The sequence below is a fragment of the Pimephales promelas genome, chromosome 22, assembly GCF_988280905.1.
Source record: "Pimephales promelas chromosome 22, fPimPro1.hap1.1, whole genome shotgun sequence".
Taxonomy (NCBI): Eukaryota; Metazoa; Chordata; class Actinopteri; order Cypriniformes; family Leuciscidae; genus Pimephales; species Pimephales promelas.
Genome location: NC_142790.1, coordinates 11,885,604 through 11,902,687, shown reverse-complemented (window position 1 = coordinate 11,902,687; position 17,084 = coordinate 11,885,604). Strand labels below are relative to the sequence as shown.

Here is a 17,084-nt window from a genome sequence, read left to right as displayed (position 1 = left end):
TTACTCCTCACACTCATGTATTCAGCAAAGCACTTCAAACGTGCAACTATCCACAATCTGCACTGCAATCCACACACTCACAGTGAACTGGGGCCTTTGCTCGTAGCTCCAAACGGGTTCCTCGTCTTTGGTGTGACTATAACTCTGGGACAGGTGCGGGGGCTGAATCCTCGTCCTTGAAGTATTTGGCCTCAAAGACGTCATGAAGGGTGGACAAATCATGGCTGGTTTTGAGAGATCAGAACATCATAATGTTAGTTTGAAGCAAACAATAATCCGACTAGTGCATACATAAGGGAACCAGATCTTCAACTTCGAGGAGATTATAGCTCAAAGACAGCACGAGAGATGGATAACAACAAACATATGGGCCTTGAAAAACCAGGACATCAAAGTGTTTAGTTCCCAACCAGTAATCATCCGACCATCGCATCCGTATGGGAACAACAAGTTTTGAGGATCAATATAGAAGGTAGTGTGGTACCTAACTGGTACCTAATGAAAATGAGAATTTATGCTATAATCTAGCTGGCTCATTTACAGTCTCTACATGAGTGCAAGATTGTTCATTAATGTGCACTGTCTTGAATAAGTAAATAAAGAGTGTACAAAAAGCAAGAAATTACTCGAGATCTCATAAATTAAAACAGTCAAAAACAAACAGTCACATTTACAGTAGAAACCTTTGAGCAGTTGGTTTAAGAAACATCAACACTGCCACACATCACAATCATCAGCATACAGTGGCTTTTCATATTTAGAGTTTATTTGTTCTTTCACACATTATTTTTCTATGACTGTTAGTAAAAATAGGTTTGGGGATATTTTTCAGGTTTAGTTTATTTCTGGGTACATATCTGTCCCTAAACTATGGCTGACCACCCCCCCCCCCCCCCACAGGCAAACAAAGGGAGCTAAATGAAAGACAGGTGAACTTAATTAGTGACTAACATACTAATATGGTTAATTTGTAGCTCCACATGAGTTCCTATAAGAGCAACAGTTTGATTGTAAAGGAACATTCTCTCAACCCCAGTTCAGGATTGCACATGGATTAAGTTTCGGAGTGTTTCTTTGGATTTTCAACTATACGGTGATGGTCCAATGCTTTTTTTGATTCGTTTTTTTCTCTCTCCATTCTTGCAAACATTGACTTGAATTAGTACAACAAAAAGGTTTTTTTTTTTTTAATTCACTTCACTTGCCCTTGTGACAAAGTGCACTTTAGCATTTAAGTAAATAAAACTTTAAAATATACATAAGTGCAAGAATATAATGTTTTCAGACTTAATTGCCTGTTTATAGAAATGTAAATAAAACCGTGTTCTAGTTTAAAAGTACTGTATATGCAGTTAGCTGAAACAGTCATTGGTTTGACCCAAGCTTATTTCTCTATATATAATTACATAACTACTTGTATTGTCTTTGAAATATGGTTCGTGTAGTACTAAATTTACTGGGCATTTATGGTCAATTAACATTTAATCTGGTTGTGGTGTTTTACCTAATGCAACTTCTACTCTCAGAGCTTTAAACCGTATTCTATCAAACATACCATGTTCTTAAACGGAATGATTTCACTGAATCCAATCTTCATTGTAGGCTATAAAGATCAACATGGAGAAAATGGTCCTACAAATCCCTCTGATATTGCTGGTGCTGCATATACAAGGAGGAGAGTTGACTAGAAGTCCAGTTTGTTCACCCATTGCCGAAGCTCCACAGCCGGAAGTCGTGGAGTTCAACAACACGATCTATGCCACTTGTGAAGTAACTCCCAGCCCCAATTTGCCACCTTCCCAGCCAAAGATCTTTGGGCAAATCCTCTTCAAGCAGGTCTTCCCCGATGGAGTTTTAGAGGTGAAAGTCAACCTCCGTGGTTTCCCTGCCAAGGGTCGTCAAGAGCGTGCCATTGACGTCCATCGGTATGGAGACCTTAGTCAAGGCAGCGTCACTGTTGGTCCTCCTTACAATTCAAATGGTGTTGACCGCCCAAGTCGTCCTGGAGACATGGGCAACTTTGCTTCTGAGAAAGGAGTTATAAGGCTGTCCCTGGATCTCCCAGAGGCCAAGCTCTTCGGAGCTTATTCCATTCTGGGACGTTCGGTGGTGGTTCACGAGAAGGAGGGTGATTTTGGAATGGGGTCAGATGAGGAGAGTCAACCGAGTGGGTGTTCTGGACCGATAATTGCTTATGGTGTCATTGGTATTACTTCTCCAAGTCTGTGGCAGAAGACTGGACCGCTCCCCAGGAAAAGCTGTGGAGGAGGTCACTGAGAGACGGATATGGTGGAAAAGCAGATTCAAATGGGATAACCATGCTTTTTCCTTGTGTGTTTGCATATGTCCTACATTAAAGTGATTCTTAATACTCTGAAATGATATCCCTAGATTTATTGCCATTACAAACACTTCCAATGCTTTTGACTGGTTTCCTGGTGTCCAGCAATTCGTGTCTGTTTTGGTCTTTTCAGAGACTTTTTGGCCATAGCTCCCAATAGTAAACAGCTCCACTCTTAAAAAAAAATGTCCACTTTACCTGCGTTCATCCTATAGTTTAAGTTTGCTTGTACTGTGCTTAATGGGTTTACACTTTCAGAGCATGACAATGGTCTATAAATAGACACTATTTCTCTAAATGATAAAAGAGCGTTGCTTGATGCTATGACACTGATGGGTGTGACCACACCTCAAGGGTGGCTAGGGGAGGGTGGGGCACAACATAACACCTTTTGACTTTATCAGTTTGTGTAAATCTGCTTGGGTTTAGGTTATTTATTTTCCCACATGTCTATTACAATTGTGGTTTTATTAATACAGTGTATACTTGATTCTTAATTTACCCAGAAAGAATGGAAGTGAAATGTGACAACATGACCCATAGGTGGGGTACATTGTAACATGTGAGGGGCACATTGTAACATATGACCGCTTAAAATGCTATCTGATCTAATCAAAAAATAAATGTACAATTCAGACAATTTTTTTACGTTACCAGTATGATTTTTTTTCATGTAAAATAAAGGCTTTTTATATTGAAAATAAACAAATTTGAGTTTGACAAACACATCGCAAAACCCAGCTATACAGCATAGTTCAAAATAATTTCTGAACATTGACTCTCAGTTTTTATTAACATGTTTGTCGTGTTATCTCAATAGAATTCATAAAAGTATAGAATATGATAACATTTCTAATGGGGGCACATTGTAAACATGCCACAACTGGGCATTAAACCATGCTAGCGTCTTCTGCTAGTTAATCGAAGCATTAAAGAACTATATCAATTGCAGGGGTGGAAACTAACAAACTGTAGTTGAGTAAAAGTATTGTTACTTAATAATTGACTTGAGTGGAAGTACTGAAAAATAATATGACTCAAGTAAGAGTAAATAAGTAGTTTGCTTAAATATTCAAGTAACTGCATTACAAAGTTCTTTAGTAATATTTTTGTCTAATTTTACCAAAAATGGGAAGATGATAGCGATGTGGAGCACTAATCACTCAACCCTTTAATGCATTGCGAATCAACATAGCTTGTATGATTTCCATTTCCCGAGAGTAGATGTTAAAATTTTGTGCTGATTTGTACTCCGCTTTCGCCAAGATAAGCACAAACTAAGACGTAGCTTTCCAATGGCATTAGCTTTTCCATCCATTTACACTTATTTCCTTCTGTCCGGTGTTAATGGCTGCAGGGTACTTGGCGCGTCATCACACACAATGGCTGCAACCACAGTGTGGTCTCCCCAGTGGACCAGCACGACAACCGTCTGCATTGAGCCGAGTTGGGGACATCTCTGACTCCCGTCCTTAAAGGATCAACTCCAGGCCAAACCCTGGTAAGTACGCGGGTAATGGATCCACTTCAAGACAGACCAGGACAGCAAGAATCGGCTCCAAGCCGAACAACGGTGGGTGTACAGGTAATGGCTCTTCTTCCAGGACAGTCAAGGCAACGGGAGATGAGTAACTCGCGTCTCTAACGGATCGGCTCCAGGCCGGACAATGGTAGGTACACGGGTAATGCCTCCTCTTCAAGACAAGCCAGGACAGCAAGAATCGGCTCCAAGCCGAACAACGGTGGGTGTACAGGTAATGGCTCCTCTTCCAGGCAGGCTAAGACAGCGGGGGATGAATTGCTCAGGTCGCTATATAAGACACACTCAACAAACACTGGTTAGGAAGACGCAACGCCCCTCGAGTTTAGGCGATCCAGCAGGTCAAAGCCACAAACTAAGGCGGGACTTTACTCCTCACACTCATGTATTCAGCAAAGCACTTCAAACGTGCAACTATCCACAATCTGCACTGCAATCCACACACTCACAGTGAACTGGGGCCTTTGCTCGTAGCTCCAAACGGGTTCCTCGTCTTTGGTGTGACTATAACTCTGGGACAGGTGCGGGGGCTGAATCCTCGTCCTTGAAGTATTTGGCCTCAAAGACGTCATGAAGGGTGGACAAATCATGGCTGGTTTTGAGAGATCAGAACATCATAATGTTAGTTTGAAGCAAACAATAATCCGACTAGTGCATACATAAGGGAACCAGATCTTCAACTTCGAGGAGATTATAGCTCAAAGACAGCACGAGAGATGGATAACAACAAACATATGGGCCTTGAAAAACCAGGACATCAAAGTGTTTAGTTCCCAACCAGTAATCATCCGACCATCGCATCCGTATGGGAACAACAAGTTTTGAGGATCAATATAGAAGGTAGTGTGGTACCTAACTGGTACCTAATGAAAATGAGAATTTATGCTATAATCTAGCTGGCTCATTTACAGTCTCTACATGAGTGCAAGATTGTTCATTAATGTGCACTGTCTTGAATAAGTAAATAAAGAGTGTACAAAAAGCAAGAAATTACTCGAGATCTCATAAATTAAAACAGTCAAAAACAAACAGTCACATTTACAGTAGAAACCTTTGAGCAGTTGGTTTAAGAAACATCAACACTGCCACACATCACAATCATCAGCATACAGTGGCTTTTCATATTTAGAGTTTATTTGTTCTTTCACACATTATTTTTCTATGACTGTTAGTAAAAATAGGTTTGGGGATATTTTTCAGGTTTAGTTTATTTCTGGGTACATATCTGTCCCTAAACTATGGCTGACCACCCCCCCCCCCCCCCCACAGGCAAACAAAGGGAGCTAAATGAAAGACAGGTGAACTTAATTAGTGACTAACATACTAATATGGTTAATTTGTAGCTCCACATGAGTTCCTATAAGAGCAACAGTTTGATTGTAAAGGAACATTCTCTCAACCCCAGTTCAGGATTGCACATGGATTAAGTTTCGGAGTGTTTCTTTGGATTTTCAACTATACGGTGATGGTCCAATGCTTTTTTTGATTCGTTTTTTTCTCTCTCCATTCTTGCAAACATTGACTTGAATTAGTACAACAAAAAGGTTTTTTTTTTTTTTAATTCACTTCACTTGCCCTTGTGACAAAGTGCACTTTAGCATTTAAGTAAATAAAACTTTAAAATATACATAAGTGCAAGAATATAATGTTTTCAGACTTAATTGCCTGTTTATAGAAATGTAAATAAAACCGTGTTCTAGTTTAAAAGTACTGTATATGCAGTTAGCTGAAACAGTCATTGGTTTGACCCAAGCTTATTTCTCTATATATAATTACATAACTACTTGTATTGTCTTTGAAATATGGTTCGTGTAGTACTAAATTTACTGGGCATTTATGGTCAATTAACATTTAATCTGGTTGTGGTGTTTTACCTAATGCAACTTCTACTCTCAGAGCTTTAAACCGTATTCTATCAAACATACCATGTTCTTAAACGGAATGATTTCACTGAATCCAATCTTCATTGTAGGCTATAAAGATCAACATGGAGAAAATGGTCCTACAAATCCCTCTGATATTGCTGGTGCTGCATATACAAGGAGGAGAGTTGACTAGAAGTCCAGTTTGTTCACCCATTGCCGAAGCTCCACAGCCGGAAGTCGTGGAGTTCAACAACACGATCTATGCCACTTGTGAAGTAACTCCCAGCCCCAATTTGCCACCTTCCCAGCCAAAGATCTTTGGGCAAATCCTCTTCAAGCAGGTCTTCCCCGATGGAGTTTTAGAGGTGAAAGTCAACCTCCGTGGTTTCCCTGCCAAGGGTCGTCAAGAGCGTGCCATTGACGTCCATCGGTATGGAGACCTTAGTCAAGGCAGCGTCACTGTTGGTCCTCCTTACAATTCAAATGGTGTTGACCGCCCAAGTCGTCCTGGAGACATGGGCAACTTTGCTTCTGAGAAAGGAGTTATAAGGCTGTCCCTGGATCTCCCAGAGGCCAAGCTCTTCGGAGCTTATTCCATTCTGGGACGTTCGGTGGTGGTTCACGAGAAGGAGGGTGATTTTGGAATGGGGTCAGATGAGGAGAGTCAACCGAGTGGGTGTTCTGGACCGATAATTGCTTATGGTGTCATTGGTATTACTTCTCCAAGTCTGTGGCAGAAGACTGGACCGCTCCCCAGGAAAAGCTGTGGAGGAGGTCACTGAGAGACGGATATGGTGGAAAAGCAGATTCAAATGGGATAACCATGCTTTTTCCTTGTGTGTTTGCATATGTCCTACATTAAAGTGATTCTTAATACTCTGAAATGATATCCCTAGATTTATTGCCATTACAAACACTTCCAATGCTTTTGACTGGTTTCCTGGTGTCCAGCAATTCGTGTCTGTTTTGGTCTTTTCAGAGACTTTTTGGCCATAGCTCCCAATAGTAAACAGCTCCACTCTTAAAAAAAAATGTCCACTTTACCTGCGTTCATCCTATAGTTTAAGTTTGCTTGTACTGTGCTTAATGGGTTTACACTTTCAGAGCATGACAATGGTCTATAAATAGACACTATTTCTCTAAATGATAAAAGAGCGTTGCTTGATGCTATGACACTGATGGGTGTGACCACACCTCAAGGGTGGCTAGGGGAGGGTGGGGCACAACATAACGCCTTTTGACTTTATCAGTTTGTGTAAATCTGCTTGGGTTTAGGTTATTTATTTTCCCACATGTCTATTACAATTGTGGTTTTATTAATACAGTGTATACTTGATTCTTAATTTACCCAGAAAGAATGGAAGTGAAATGTGACAACATGACCCATAGGTGGGGTACATTGTAACATGTGAGGGGCACATTGTAACATATGACCGCTTAAAATGCTATCTGATCTAATCAAAAAATAAATGTACAATTCAGACAATTTTTTTACGTTACCAGTATGATTTTTTTTCATGTAAAATAAAGGCTTTTTATATTGAAAATAAACAAATTTGAGTTTGACAAACACATCGCAAAACCCAGCTATACAGCATAGTTCAAAATAATTTCTGAACATTGACTCTCAGTTTTTATTAACATGTTTGTCGTGTTATCTCAATAGAATTCATAAAAGTATAGAATATGATAACATTTCTAATGGGGGCACATTGTAAACATGCCACAACTGGGCATTAAACCATGCTAGCGTCTTCTGCTAGTTAATCGAAGCATTAAAGAACTATATCAATTGCAGGGGTGGAAACTAACAAACTGTAGTTGAGTAAAAGTATTGTTACTTAATAATTGACTTGAGTGGAAGTACTGAAAAATAATATGACTCAAGTAAGAGTAAATAAGTAGTTTGCTTAAATATTCAAGTAACTGCATTACAAAGTTCTTTAGTAATATTTTTGTCTAATTTTACCAAAAATGGGAAGATGATAGCGATGTGGAGCACTAATCACTCAACCCTTTAATGCATTGCGAATCAACATAGCTTGTATGATTTCCATTTCCCGAGAGTAGATGTTAAAATTTTGTGCTGATTTGTACTCCGCTTTCGCCAAGATAAGCACAAACTAAGACGTAGCTTTCCAATGGCATTAGCTTTTCCATCCATTTACACTTATTTCCTTCTGTCCGGTGTTAATGGCTGCAGGGTACTTGGCGCGTCATCACACACAATGGCTGCAACCACAGTGTGGTCTCCCCAGTGGACCAGCACGACAACCGTCTGCATTGAGCCGAGTTGGGGACATCTCTGACTCCCGTCCTTAAAGGATCAACTCCAGGCCAAACCCTGGTAAGTACGCGGGTAATGGATCCACTTCAAGACAGACCAGGACAGCAAGAATCGGCTCCAAGCCGAACAACGGTGGGTGTACAGGTAATGGCTCTTCTTCCAGGACAGTCAAGGCAACGGGAGATGAGTAACTCGCGTCTCTAACGGATCGGCTCCAGGCCGGACAATGGTAGGTACACGGGTAATGCCTCCTCTTCAAGACAAGCCAGGACAGCAAGAATCGGCTCCAAGCCGAACAACGGTGGGTGTACAGGTAATGGCTCCTCTTCCAGGCAGGCTAAGACAGCGGGGGATGAATTGCTCAGGTCGCTATATAAGACACACTCAACAAACACTGGTTAGGAAGACGCAACGCCCCTCGAGTTTAGGCGATCCAGCAGGTCAAAGCCACAAACTAAGGCGGGACTTTACTCCTCACACTCATGTATTCAGCAAAGCACTTCAAACGTGCAACTATCCACAATCTGCACTGCAATCCACACACTCACAGTGAACTGGGGCCTTTGCTCGTAGCTCCAAACGGGTTCCTCGTCTTTGGTGTGACTATAACTCTGGGACAGGTGCGGGGGCTGAATCCTCGTCCTTGAAGTATTTGGCCTCAAAGACGTCATGAAGGGTGGACAAATCATGGCTGGTTTTGAGAGATCAGAACATCATAATGTTAGTTTGAAGCAAACAATAATCCGACTAGTGCATACATAAGGGAACCAGATCTTCAACTTCGAGGAGATTATAGCTCAAAGACAGCACGAGAGATGGATAACAACAAACATATGGGCCTTGAAAAACCAGGACATCAAAGTGTTTAGTTCCCAACCAGTAATCATCCGACCATCGCATCCGTATGGGAACAACAAGTTTTGAGGATCAATATAGAAGGTAGTGTGGTACCTAACTGGTACCTAATGAAAATGAGAATTTATGCTATAATCTAGCTGGCTCATTTACAGTCTCTACATGAGTGCAAGATTGTTCATTAATGTGCACTGTCTTGAATAAGTAAATAAAGAGTGTACAAAAAGCAAGAAATTACTCGAGATCTCATAAATTAAAACAGTCAAAAACAAACAGTCACATTTACAGTAGAAACCTTTGAGCAGTTGGTTTAAGAAACATCAACACTGCCACACATCACAATCATCAGCATACAGTGGCTTTTCATATTTAGAGTTTATTTGTTCTTTCACACATTATTTTTCTATGACTGTTAGTAAAAATAGGTTTGGGGATATTTTTCAGGTTTAGTTTATTTCTGGGTACATATCTGTCCCTAAACTATGGCTGACAAGTCCCCCCCCCCCCCCCCCCCACACACAGGCAAACAAAGGGAGCTAAATGAAAGACAGGTGAACTTAATTAGTGACTAACATACTAATATGGTTAACTTATAGCTCCACATGAGTTCCTATAAGAGCAACAGTTTGATTGTAAAGGAACATTCTCTCAACCCCAGTTCAGGATTGCACATGGATTAAGTTTCGGAGTGTTTCTTTGGATTTTCAACTATACGGTGATGGTCCTATGCTTTTTTTGATTCGTTTTTTTCTCTCTCCATTCTTGCAAACATTGACTTGAATTAGTACAACAAAAAGGTTGTTTTTTTTTTTAATTCACTTCACTTGCCCTTGTGACAAAGTGCACTTTAGCATTTAAGTAAATAAAACTTTAAAATATACATAAGTGCAAGAATATAATGTTTTCAGACTTAATTGCCTGTTTATAGAAATGTAAATAAAACTGTGTTCTAGTTTAAAAGTACTGTATATGCAGTTAGCTGAAACAGTCATTGGTTTGACCCAAGCTTATCTCTCTATATATAATTACATAACTACTTGTATTGTCTTTGAAATATGGTTCGTGTAGTACTAAATTTACTGGGCATTTATGGTCAATTAACATTTAATCTGGTTGTGGTGTTTTACCTAATGCAACTTCTACTCTCAGAGCTTTAAACCGTATTCTATCAAACATACCATGTTCTTAAACGGAATGATTTCACTGAATCCAATCTTCATTGTAGGCTATAAAGATCAACATGGAGAAAATGGTCCTACAAATCCCTCTGATATTGCTGGTGCTGCATATACAAGGAGGATAGTTGACTAGAAGTCCAGTTTGTTCACCCATTGCCGAAGCTCCACAGCCGGAAGTCGTGGAGTTCAACAACACGATCTATGCCACTTGTGAAGTAACTCCCAGCCCCAATTTGCCACCTTCCCAGCCAAAGATCTTTGGGCAAATCCTCTTCAAGCAGGTCTTCCCCGATGGAGTTTTAGAGGTGAAAGTCAACCTCCGTGGTTTCCCTGCCAAGGGTCGTCAAGAGCGTGCCATTGACGTCCATCGGTATGGAGACCTTAGTCAAGGCAGCGTCACTGTTGGTCCTCCTTACAATTCAAATGGTGTTGACCGCCCAAGTCGTCCTGGAGACATGGGCAACTTTGCTTCTGAGAAAGGAGTTATAAGGCTGTCCCTGGATCTCCCAGAGGCCAAGCTCTTCGGGGCTTATTCCATTCTGGGACGTTCGGTGGTGGTTCACGAGAAGGAGGGTGATTTTGGAATGGGGTCAGATGAGGAGAGTCAACCGAGTGGGTGTTCTGGACCGATAATTGCTTATGGTGTCATTGGTATTACTTCTCCAAGTCTGTGGCAGAAGACTGGACCGCTCCCCAGGAAAAGCTGTGGAGGAGGTCACTGAGAGACGGATATGGTGGAAAAGCAGATTCAAATGGGATAACCATGCTTTTTCCTTGTGTGTTTGCATATGTCCTACATTAAAGTGATTCTTAATACTCTGAAATGATATCCCTAGATTTATTGCCATTACAAACACTTCCAATGCTTTTGACTGGTTTCCTGGTGTCCAGCAATTCGTGTCTGTTTTGGTCTTTTCAGAGACTTTTTGGCCATAGCTCCCAATAGTAAACAGCTCCACTCTTAAAAAAAAAAATGTCCACTTTACCTGCGTTCATCCTATAGTTTAAGTTTGCTTGTACTGTGCTTAATGGGTTTACACTTTCAGAGCATCACAATGGTCTATAAATAGACGCTATTTCTCTAAATGATAAAAGAGCGTTGCTTGATGCTATGACACTGATGGGTGTGACCACACCTCAAGGGTGGCTAGGGGAGGGTGGGGCACAACATAACGCCTTTTGACTTTATCAGTTTGTGTAAATCTGCTTGGGTTTAGGTTATTTATTTTCCCACATGTCTATTACAATTGTGGTTTTATTAATACAGTGTATACTTGATTCTTAATTTACCCAGAAAGAATGGAAGTGAAATGTGACAACATGGCCCATAGGTGGGGTACATTGTAACATGTGAGGGGCACATTGTAACATATGACCGCTTAAAATGCTATCTGATCTAATCAAAAAATAAATGTACAATTCAGACAATTTTTTTACGTTACCAGTATGATTTTTTTTCATGTAAAATAAAGGCTTTTTATATTGAAAATAAACAAATTTGAGTTTGACAAACACATCGCAAAACCCAGCTATACAGCATAGTTCAAAATAATTTCTCAACATTGACTCTCAGTTTTTATTAACATGTTTGTCGTGTTATCTCAATAGAATTCATAAAAGTATAGAATATGATAACATTTCTAATGGGGGCACATTGTAAACATGCCACAACTGGGCATTAAACCATGCTAGCGTCTTCTGCTAGTTAATCGAAGCATTAAAGAACTATATCAATTGCAGGGGTGGAAACTAACAAACTGTAGTTGAGTAAAAGTATTGTTACTTAATAATTGACTTGAGTGGAAGTACTGAAAAATAATATGACTCAAGTAAGAGTAAATAAGTAGTTTGCTTAAATATTCAAGTAACTGCATTACAAAGTTCTTTAGTAATATTTTTGTCTAATTTTACCAAAAATGGGAAGATGATAGCGATGTGGAGCACTAATCACTCAACCCTTTAATGCATTGCGAATCAACATAGCTTGTATGATTTCCATTTCCCGAGAGTAGATGTTAAAATTTTGTGCTGATTTGTACTCCGCTTTCGCCAAGATAAGCACAAACTAAGACGTAGCTTTCCAATGGCATACGCTTTTCCATCCATTTACACTTATTTCCTTCTGTCCGGTGTTAATGGCTGCAGGGTACTTGGCGCGTCATCACACACAATGGCTGCAACCACAGTGTGGTCTCCCCAGTGGACCAGCACGACAACCGTCTGCATTGAGCCGAGTTGGGGACATCTCTGACTCCCGTCCTTAAAGGATCAACTCCAGGCCAAACCCTGGTAAGTACGCGGGTAATGGATCCACTTCAAGACAGACCAGGACAGCAAGAATCGGCTCCAAGCCGAACAACGGTGGGTGTACAGGTAATGGCTCTTCTTCCAGGACAGTCAAGGCAACGGGAGATGAGTAACTCGCGTCTCTAACGGATCGGCTCCAGGCCGGACAATGGTAGGTACACGGGTAATGCCTCCTCTTCAAGACAAGCCAGGACAGCAAGAATCGGCTCCAAGCCGAACAACGGTGGGTGTACAGGTAATGGCTCCTCTTCCAGGCAGGCTAAGACAGCGGGGGATGAATTGCTCAGGTCGCTATATAAGACACACTCAACAAACACTGGTTAGGAAGACGCAACGCCCCTCGAGTTTAGGCGATCCAGCAGGTCAAAGCCACAAACTAAGGCGGGACTTTACTCCTCACACTCATGTATTCAGCAAAGCACTTCAAACGTGCAACTATCCACAATCTGCACTGCAATCCACACACTCACAGTGAACTGGGGCCTTTGCTCGTAGCTCCAAACGGGTTCCTCGTCTTTGGTGTGACTATAACTCTGGGACAGGTGCGGGGGCTGAATCCTCGTCCTTGAAGTATTTGGCCTCAAAGACGTCATGAAGGGTGGACAAATCATGGCTGGTTTTGAGAGATCAGAACATCATAATGTTAGTTTGAAGCAAACAATAATCCGACTAGTGCATACATAAGGGAACCAGATCTTCAACTTCGAGGAGATTGTAAGGTCCACCCATTGGCCCAAGGACGGAATCCAATGGCTGGGCGAAGGGATAATGCGTGTATGTCTTTTCAGCGCTCCAGTGAAGTTCACTTAATTTATTAGAATTTAGTTTCAATATTGCTTTAGCTCTACGCTTAATCTGACTCCAATTTTTACTGATGATCAAGTTTAGATTGTGTTTCTTATTAGAAAATAACCATAACTATTGATTAGGATTTAATTTAGATCTTTGATATGTCTGTGTTTCTTACACTTTCAATTATTCGTTCATTATGGACCCGATGCCGCACAGAGATCACGGTGGCCAGATCGTGTTTCTCACGGACACAAACCTTGTCAGTTCTGTATTTAGTCAGAGGGTGCAGGGTTAACTAATACTTCTTAAGTCGGTTGCCTACTGCTCACACGTACATAGAATGTAGTTTATTTTAGCAACTTCCATACAACTTGCTAAATCAGTGATAGACAGAAATCAAAAGGTCTTCAGAAGGACGTGCCTACTGCTCCATTCACATCTGCGCCTTTAGTTTGACCTATCCTGCAAGATTTGCGGTAGCACCAGCCTCCTATAATTTACTAAAATAATGACGTCAGAATACTCCAGAGTAAATCAAGATGTAACATTTATTTGTCAGGAAAAATGTATCATGCCAATTACCCAAGCAATTAACAGCCAATTCAGAAATAGTAAATACATGACATCAATTACTCAAAGATGATTCTAAAAGTAAGCAATGCATTCCTGACAGAGACACACAGTAGTGTGTGAGTGCTTTCCACCGGGAAAACACTGACACAGCACTGTATGGGGGTTTTCCTGGTTACAGGTTCCCGAAGACTGCTCTGTTACCTAGCCTTAAATACCCAGACCAGAACAAAAGGGTTGTACCAATATCTTTCAGAGTTTGTTTTGGGTCCATTCCTATACCCCAGGGGGTAACACCTGGTCTCGGGGGAGAGGGGAGATATCTTGAAAAGACATCACCCTTGGAGGAGAACTGGATTCTCCTAAGTTCTCAATCTTTCTCCTATTTCCAATAACTGTAATGAAATTAAGACCATTTTACCAATCGCACTGAGACACTTAAAATGATACCAAACATGAAAAGGGAAAACCTTAGATTCACAAGCAAAAGAACAATAAACACCTATCACCCAAATCTTTATTGGGGCATCTCCCACAACAGAAGAACAGGCGTTGTTTTCTTGTTCTGCCTGTTCTGCTGCTGCAGGAATGAAACAATTTTACCACTCGCGCCAGAAGTATTTATTTTGTCCTTGCATAACACCGCTGGGGGCAGGAGGTTTGTGAGATTTAAATGCCTGAATGAGCCCTGGAGGAGAGAAGATATTGTGCAGAGTCAAGAACCACAACATGGGGGGGAAGATATCGGGTTGGGCCAGTTGTGTGGTGCCCTCTGTCCCTTTGATCTCTTTTACAGATTAGTAAGTTTTTATTGTTTTACTGCAGTTTCGAATTCCTAAATTCAGTCTTAGGAAAGTCCTTCCTTACAGTTTCGACCCCTGGCCCCTTGGGGCAGATTCAGATCAGTTCCTGAGGGGCCACAATTTTATTAAGTCCACTTCTGGTTACAGTTTCCGTAGCGCAGGTACCTTTAAAGGGCTGAGCGCGATGGCCACGTTCGTCGACGTGCGCATTGTCGGATTAGGCACCTGAAGTAGCAGCACCGGCAGAGTGTGACGAAGAAGATTATTCCACTGACGAGGACGCATCCACGGAACGTCCAGTTCCACCAGGTGTACGCATACCTCGCTGACCGGGTCGAGGATCTGGACAGGTTTTCTGCAGTCTTTCTCGCCAGATTTGCTTCCACTTGAGCTTGGTTCAGATGATACTCGGTCTGTAAGATGATTTCTTGCACCGAGTCCATTGTATTGACCAGAGCTTGAGTACTTTGTTCATAGAAGGTGTCCTCCCACCAGGGAGAAACATCAGTGTCCATTGGAACCCTTCCCAGGATGTTTATCTGTGCCATTGAAAAGTCCTCTTTTACTTCCAAACAGAACGTGTGGTTCGCAGGGCAGGTCAGACCTCCGTAGGAGAAGGAGTTCATCTCACTGACGATGCACCACTGTGTGTGAGACACTTGAACAGCATCAGAATGACCCTGCAATAATTCAACAATGATGCATTTGTAGTTCTTGTCAAATTGGGGAAAAGGTTGTTAAACACAAGAAGACAAAAGCAAGACATGATGCAGTCATGTCAAAAGTGCGAGTGGTAAATAAGGTCTCTTTCAGAATCATATATTTAGTGGCCAGGTCTCATTTAATCACCAAATTCTTCACCACCACAGTGATGTGGTTGTGGAATTTAGATTCGGTCTGGATAAATTAAGGAAGTGTATCAGAACGTCAACATAACTAGTATATTTACCAGCGGTATGCATAATTAAAATAAATCAAATAATTAATCATGGAACTACACAATTTCATAATTATAAAATTGTCTGCATTAGTTGTTTAAGTGCAAATCATCAATTGAACCTTAAGGTTTTAATATGTTCAGTTAGAGAATGAAATGTACCGGAACAGAGATTTGAACTCTCTAGTTTAACTTTTAAAATCATCCTCTGTGCATTTGATGTACAGGCTAAGTCACACTCAATAGTGCAGGTCTGGATGGGAATTGTATAGTTGACCAATAGAAATGCCTGCATTTTAGATTTGTTTTTATATTTTTTATTGGCATTAGTCATTTGTTGGAAACTAGGGGGCCCTCCTGGTTTGCAACAACTCTAACGACTGGATCATCAACATTTTGTCCAAAGACCAGTTGCATTGATGAACAGGTCTCACTTAGATTTTAAATGTGGAATTTAAAGCAATTGATGTGTGACTATAGCCATGCACATGTTCTTAGCACATCACAGCGTTTACATTCAGGAAGTTGACAAGACTGTACTGCTGTAAAAATGTTTAGAAATAAATTATTCAAATAATTTCCCTTGTCCTATATGTATGAAGGTGAATGATGTATTGTTTGCATTATGTGAATAATTTTGACCTGAATAGTCCTATGATCTATGCCAGGTAGAGATGTTCTAAGGTTGTCATAGTCATGGGGTGTATTGTGTATGTTTATGCATAGGAGATGGGTGTTGTCTATATTATTATAATCTGTGTTGCATAATTTAGTTCCGGTGCTACACCGGGAGGCCACATAGAGTATAGCTACTTCCGTAGTGTTATAAGGTGTAAGCAGCCCCTTGAAGTTTCTCCACCCATCTCCAACATGTCAAGTTGTGTGTGTCCTGCTTGATGCAGGCAGGACCAGACCCTTGTGGAATCTGGTTCTGAAGAAAGTCAGTTGTCAGCCTGTAAGGGAATAGACCTAGAGAGAACATCACAGTTTAATCTTGAGCCTTTACACAAACTGCAGTCAAATAGATGGTATCTATCTCAATATTTCTTTGATGGCCTAAGCCAGAAGGTTGTTACTGATGGCTTTGATCTGTTAAGATTTTATTCCATTAGAAGAAAATTTGTTTTAGTTTACAACAACATGTATCATGATCATGTTTCTGCAAAGAAAAGGCCAATTAAACTGAGTGTTAATGGTCAGATCTTACTGCTATTGCAGTTAAACTCACACAGTCTGCTGTGTTGTGAGCAGTAGGACACCCATATCTGCTGGGGAAATCTCTTCACATGCTGCTGTTTATTTACACTAGCCAGATCTGTGTTCAGAGCAATTAGATCACCAGGTGTGGTGCTTCGCTTGTTTGTTTGGTATTTGGAATTTATGGTGCCATTCAAACTCTTGACCATTTAGATCTCTGAGGTCCATAAGGACAGTAGATTTTCTGCCTGATGATTACATTTCACACAACTTTCCTTACATGTCCAGTAACATATCTTCCCTGATCAGATCCCATGTGAGCTGATGTTCCCAGAGAGGAATTTAACACTTGCACCACTTTGTTTGTGGTTTTGTTGCAAGAGAACATTAAAACTTGTATCTCCCCTTGTTA

At 40.9% G+C, this 17,084-nt stretch overlaps 3 protein-coding genes and 1 pseudogene across 3 annotated transcripts; 3 read left to right on the top strand and 1 right to left on the bottom strand.

Annotated features, from left to right (window-relative positions):
• The first annotated feature begins 1,608 nt into the window (after positions 1-1,608).
• Positions 1,609-2,379, top strand: LOC148969574 (extracellular superoxide dismutase [Cu-Zn]-like). The gene has a single exon (XM_089125625.1). The coding sequence runs from the start codon at positions 1,618-1,620 to the stop codon at positions 2,275-2,277; it is 660 nt and encodes a 219-aa protein (XP_088981751.1). The 5' UTR covers positions 1,609-1,617; the 3' UTR covers positions 2,278-2,379.
• Positions 2,380-5,859: 3,480 nt separating this feature from the next.
• LOC148969573 (extracellular superoxide dismutase [Cu-Zn]-like) lies at positions 5,860-6,630 on the top strand. Its single transcript, XM_089125624.1, has one exon. It carries the CDS (start codon positions 5,869-5,871, stop codon positions 6,526-6,528), a length of 660 nt encoding a protein of 219 aa, XP_088981750.1. The 5' UTR covers positions 5,860-5,868; the 3' UTR covers positions 6,529-6,630.
• Positions 6,631-10,118: 3,488 nt separating this feature from the next.
• Positions 10,119-10,890, top strand: LOC120475834 (extracellular superoxide dismutase [Cu-Zn]). Its single transcript, XM_089125669.1, is given in 1 exon segment — positions 10,119-10,890. A coding segment is annotated over 1 exon segment (660 nt). The 5' UTR covers positions 10,119-10,128; the 3' UTR covers positions 10,789-10,890.
• A 2,202-nt stretch (positions 10,891-13,092) lies between these two features.
• Positions 13,093-16,881, bottom strand: LOC148969572 (uncharacterized; annotated as a pseudogene).
• Between the last annotated feature and the right edge of the window lie 203 nt (positions 16,882-17,084).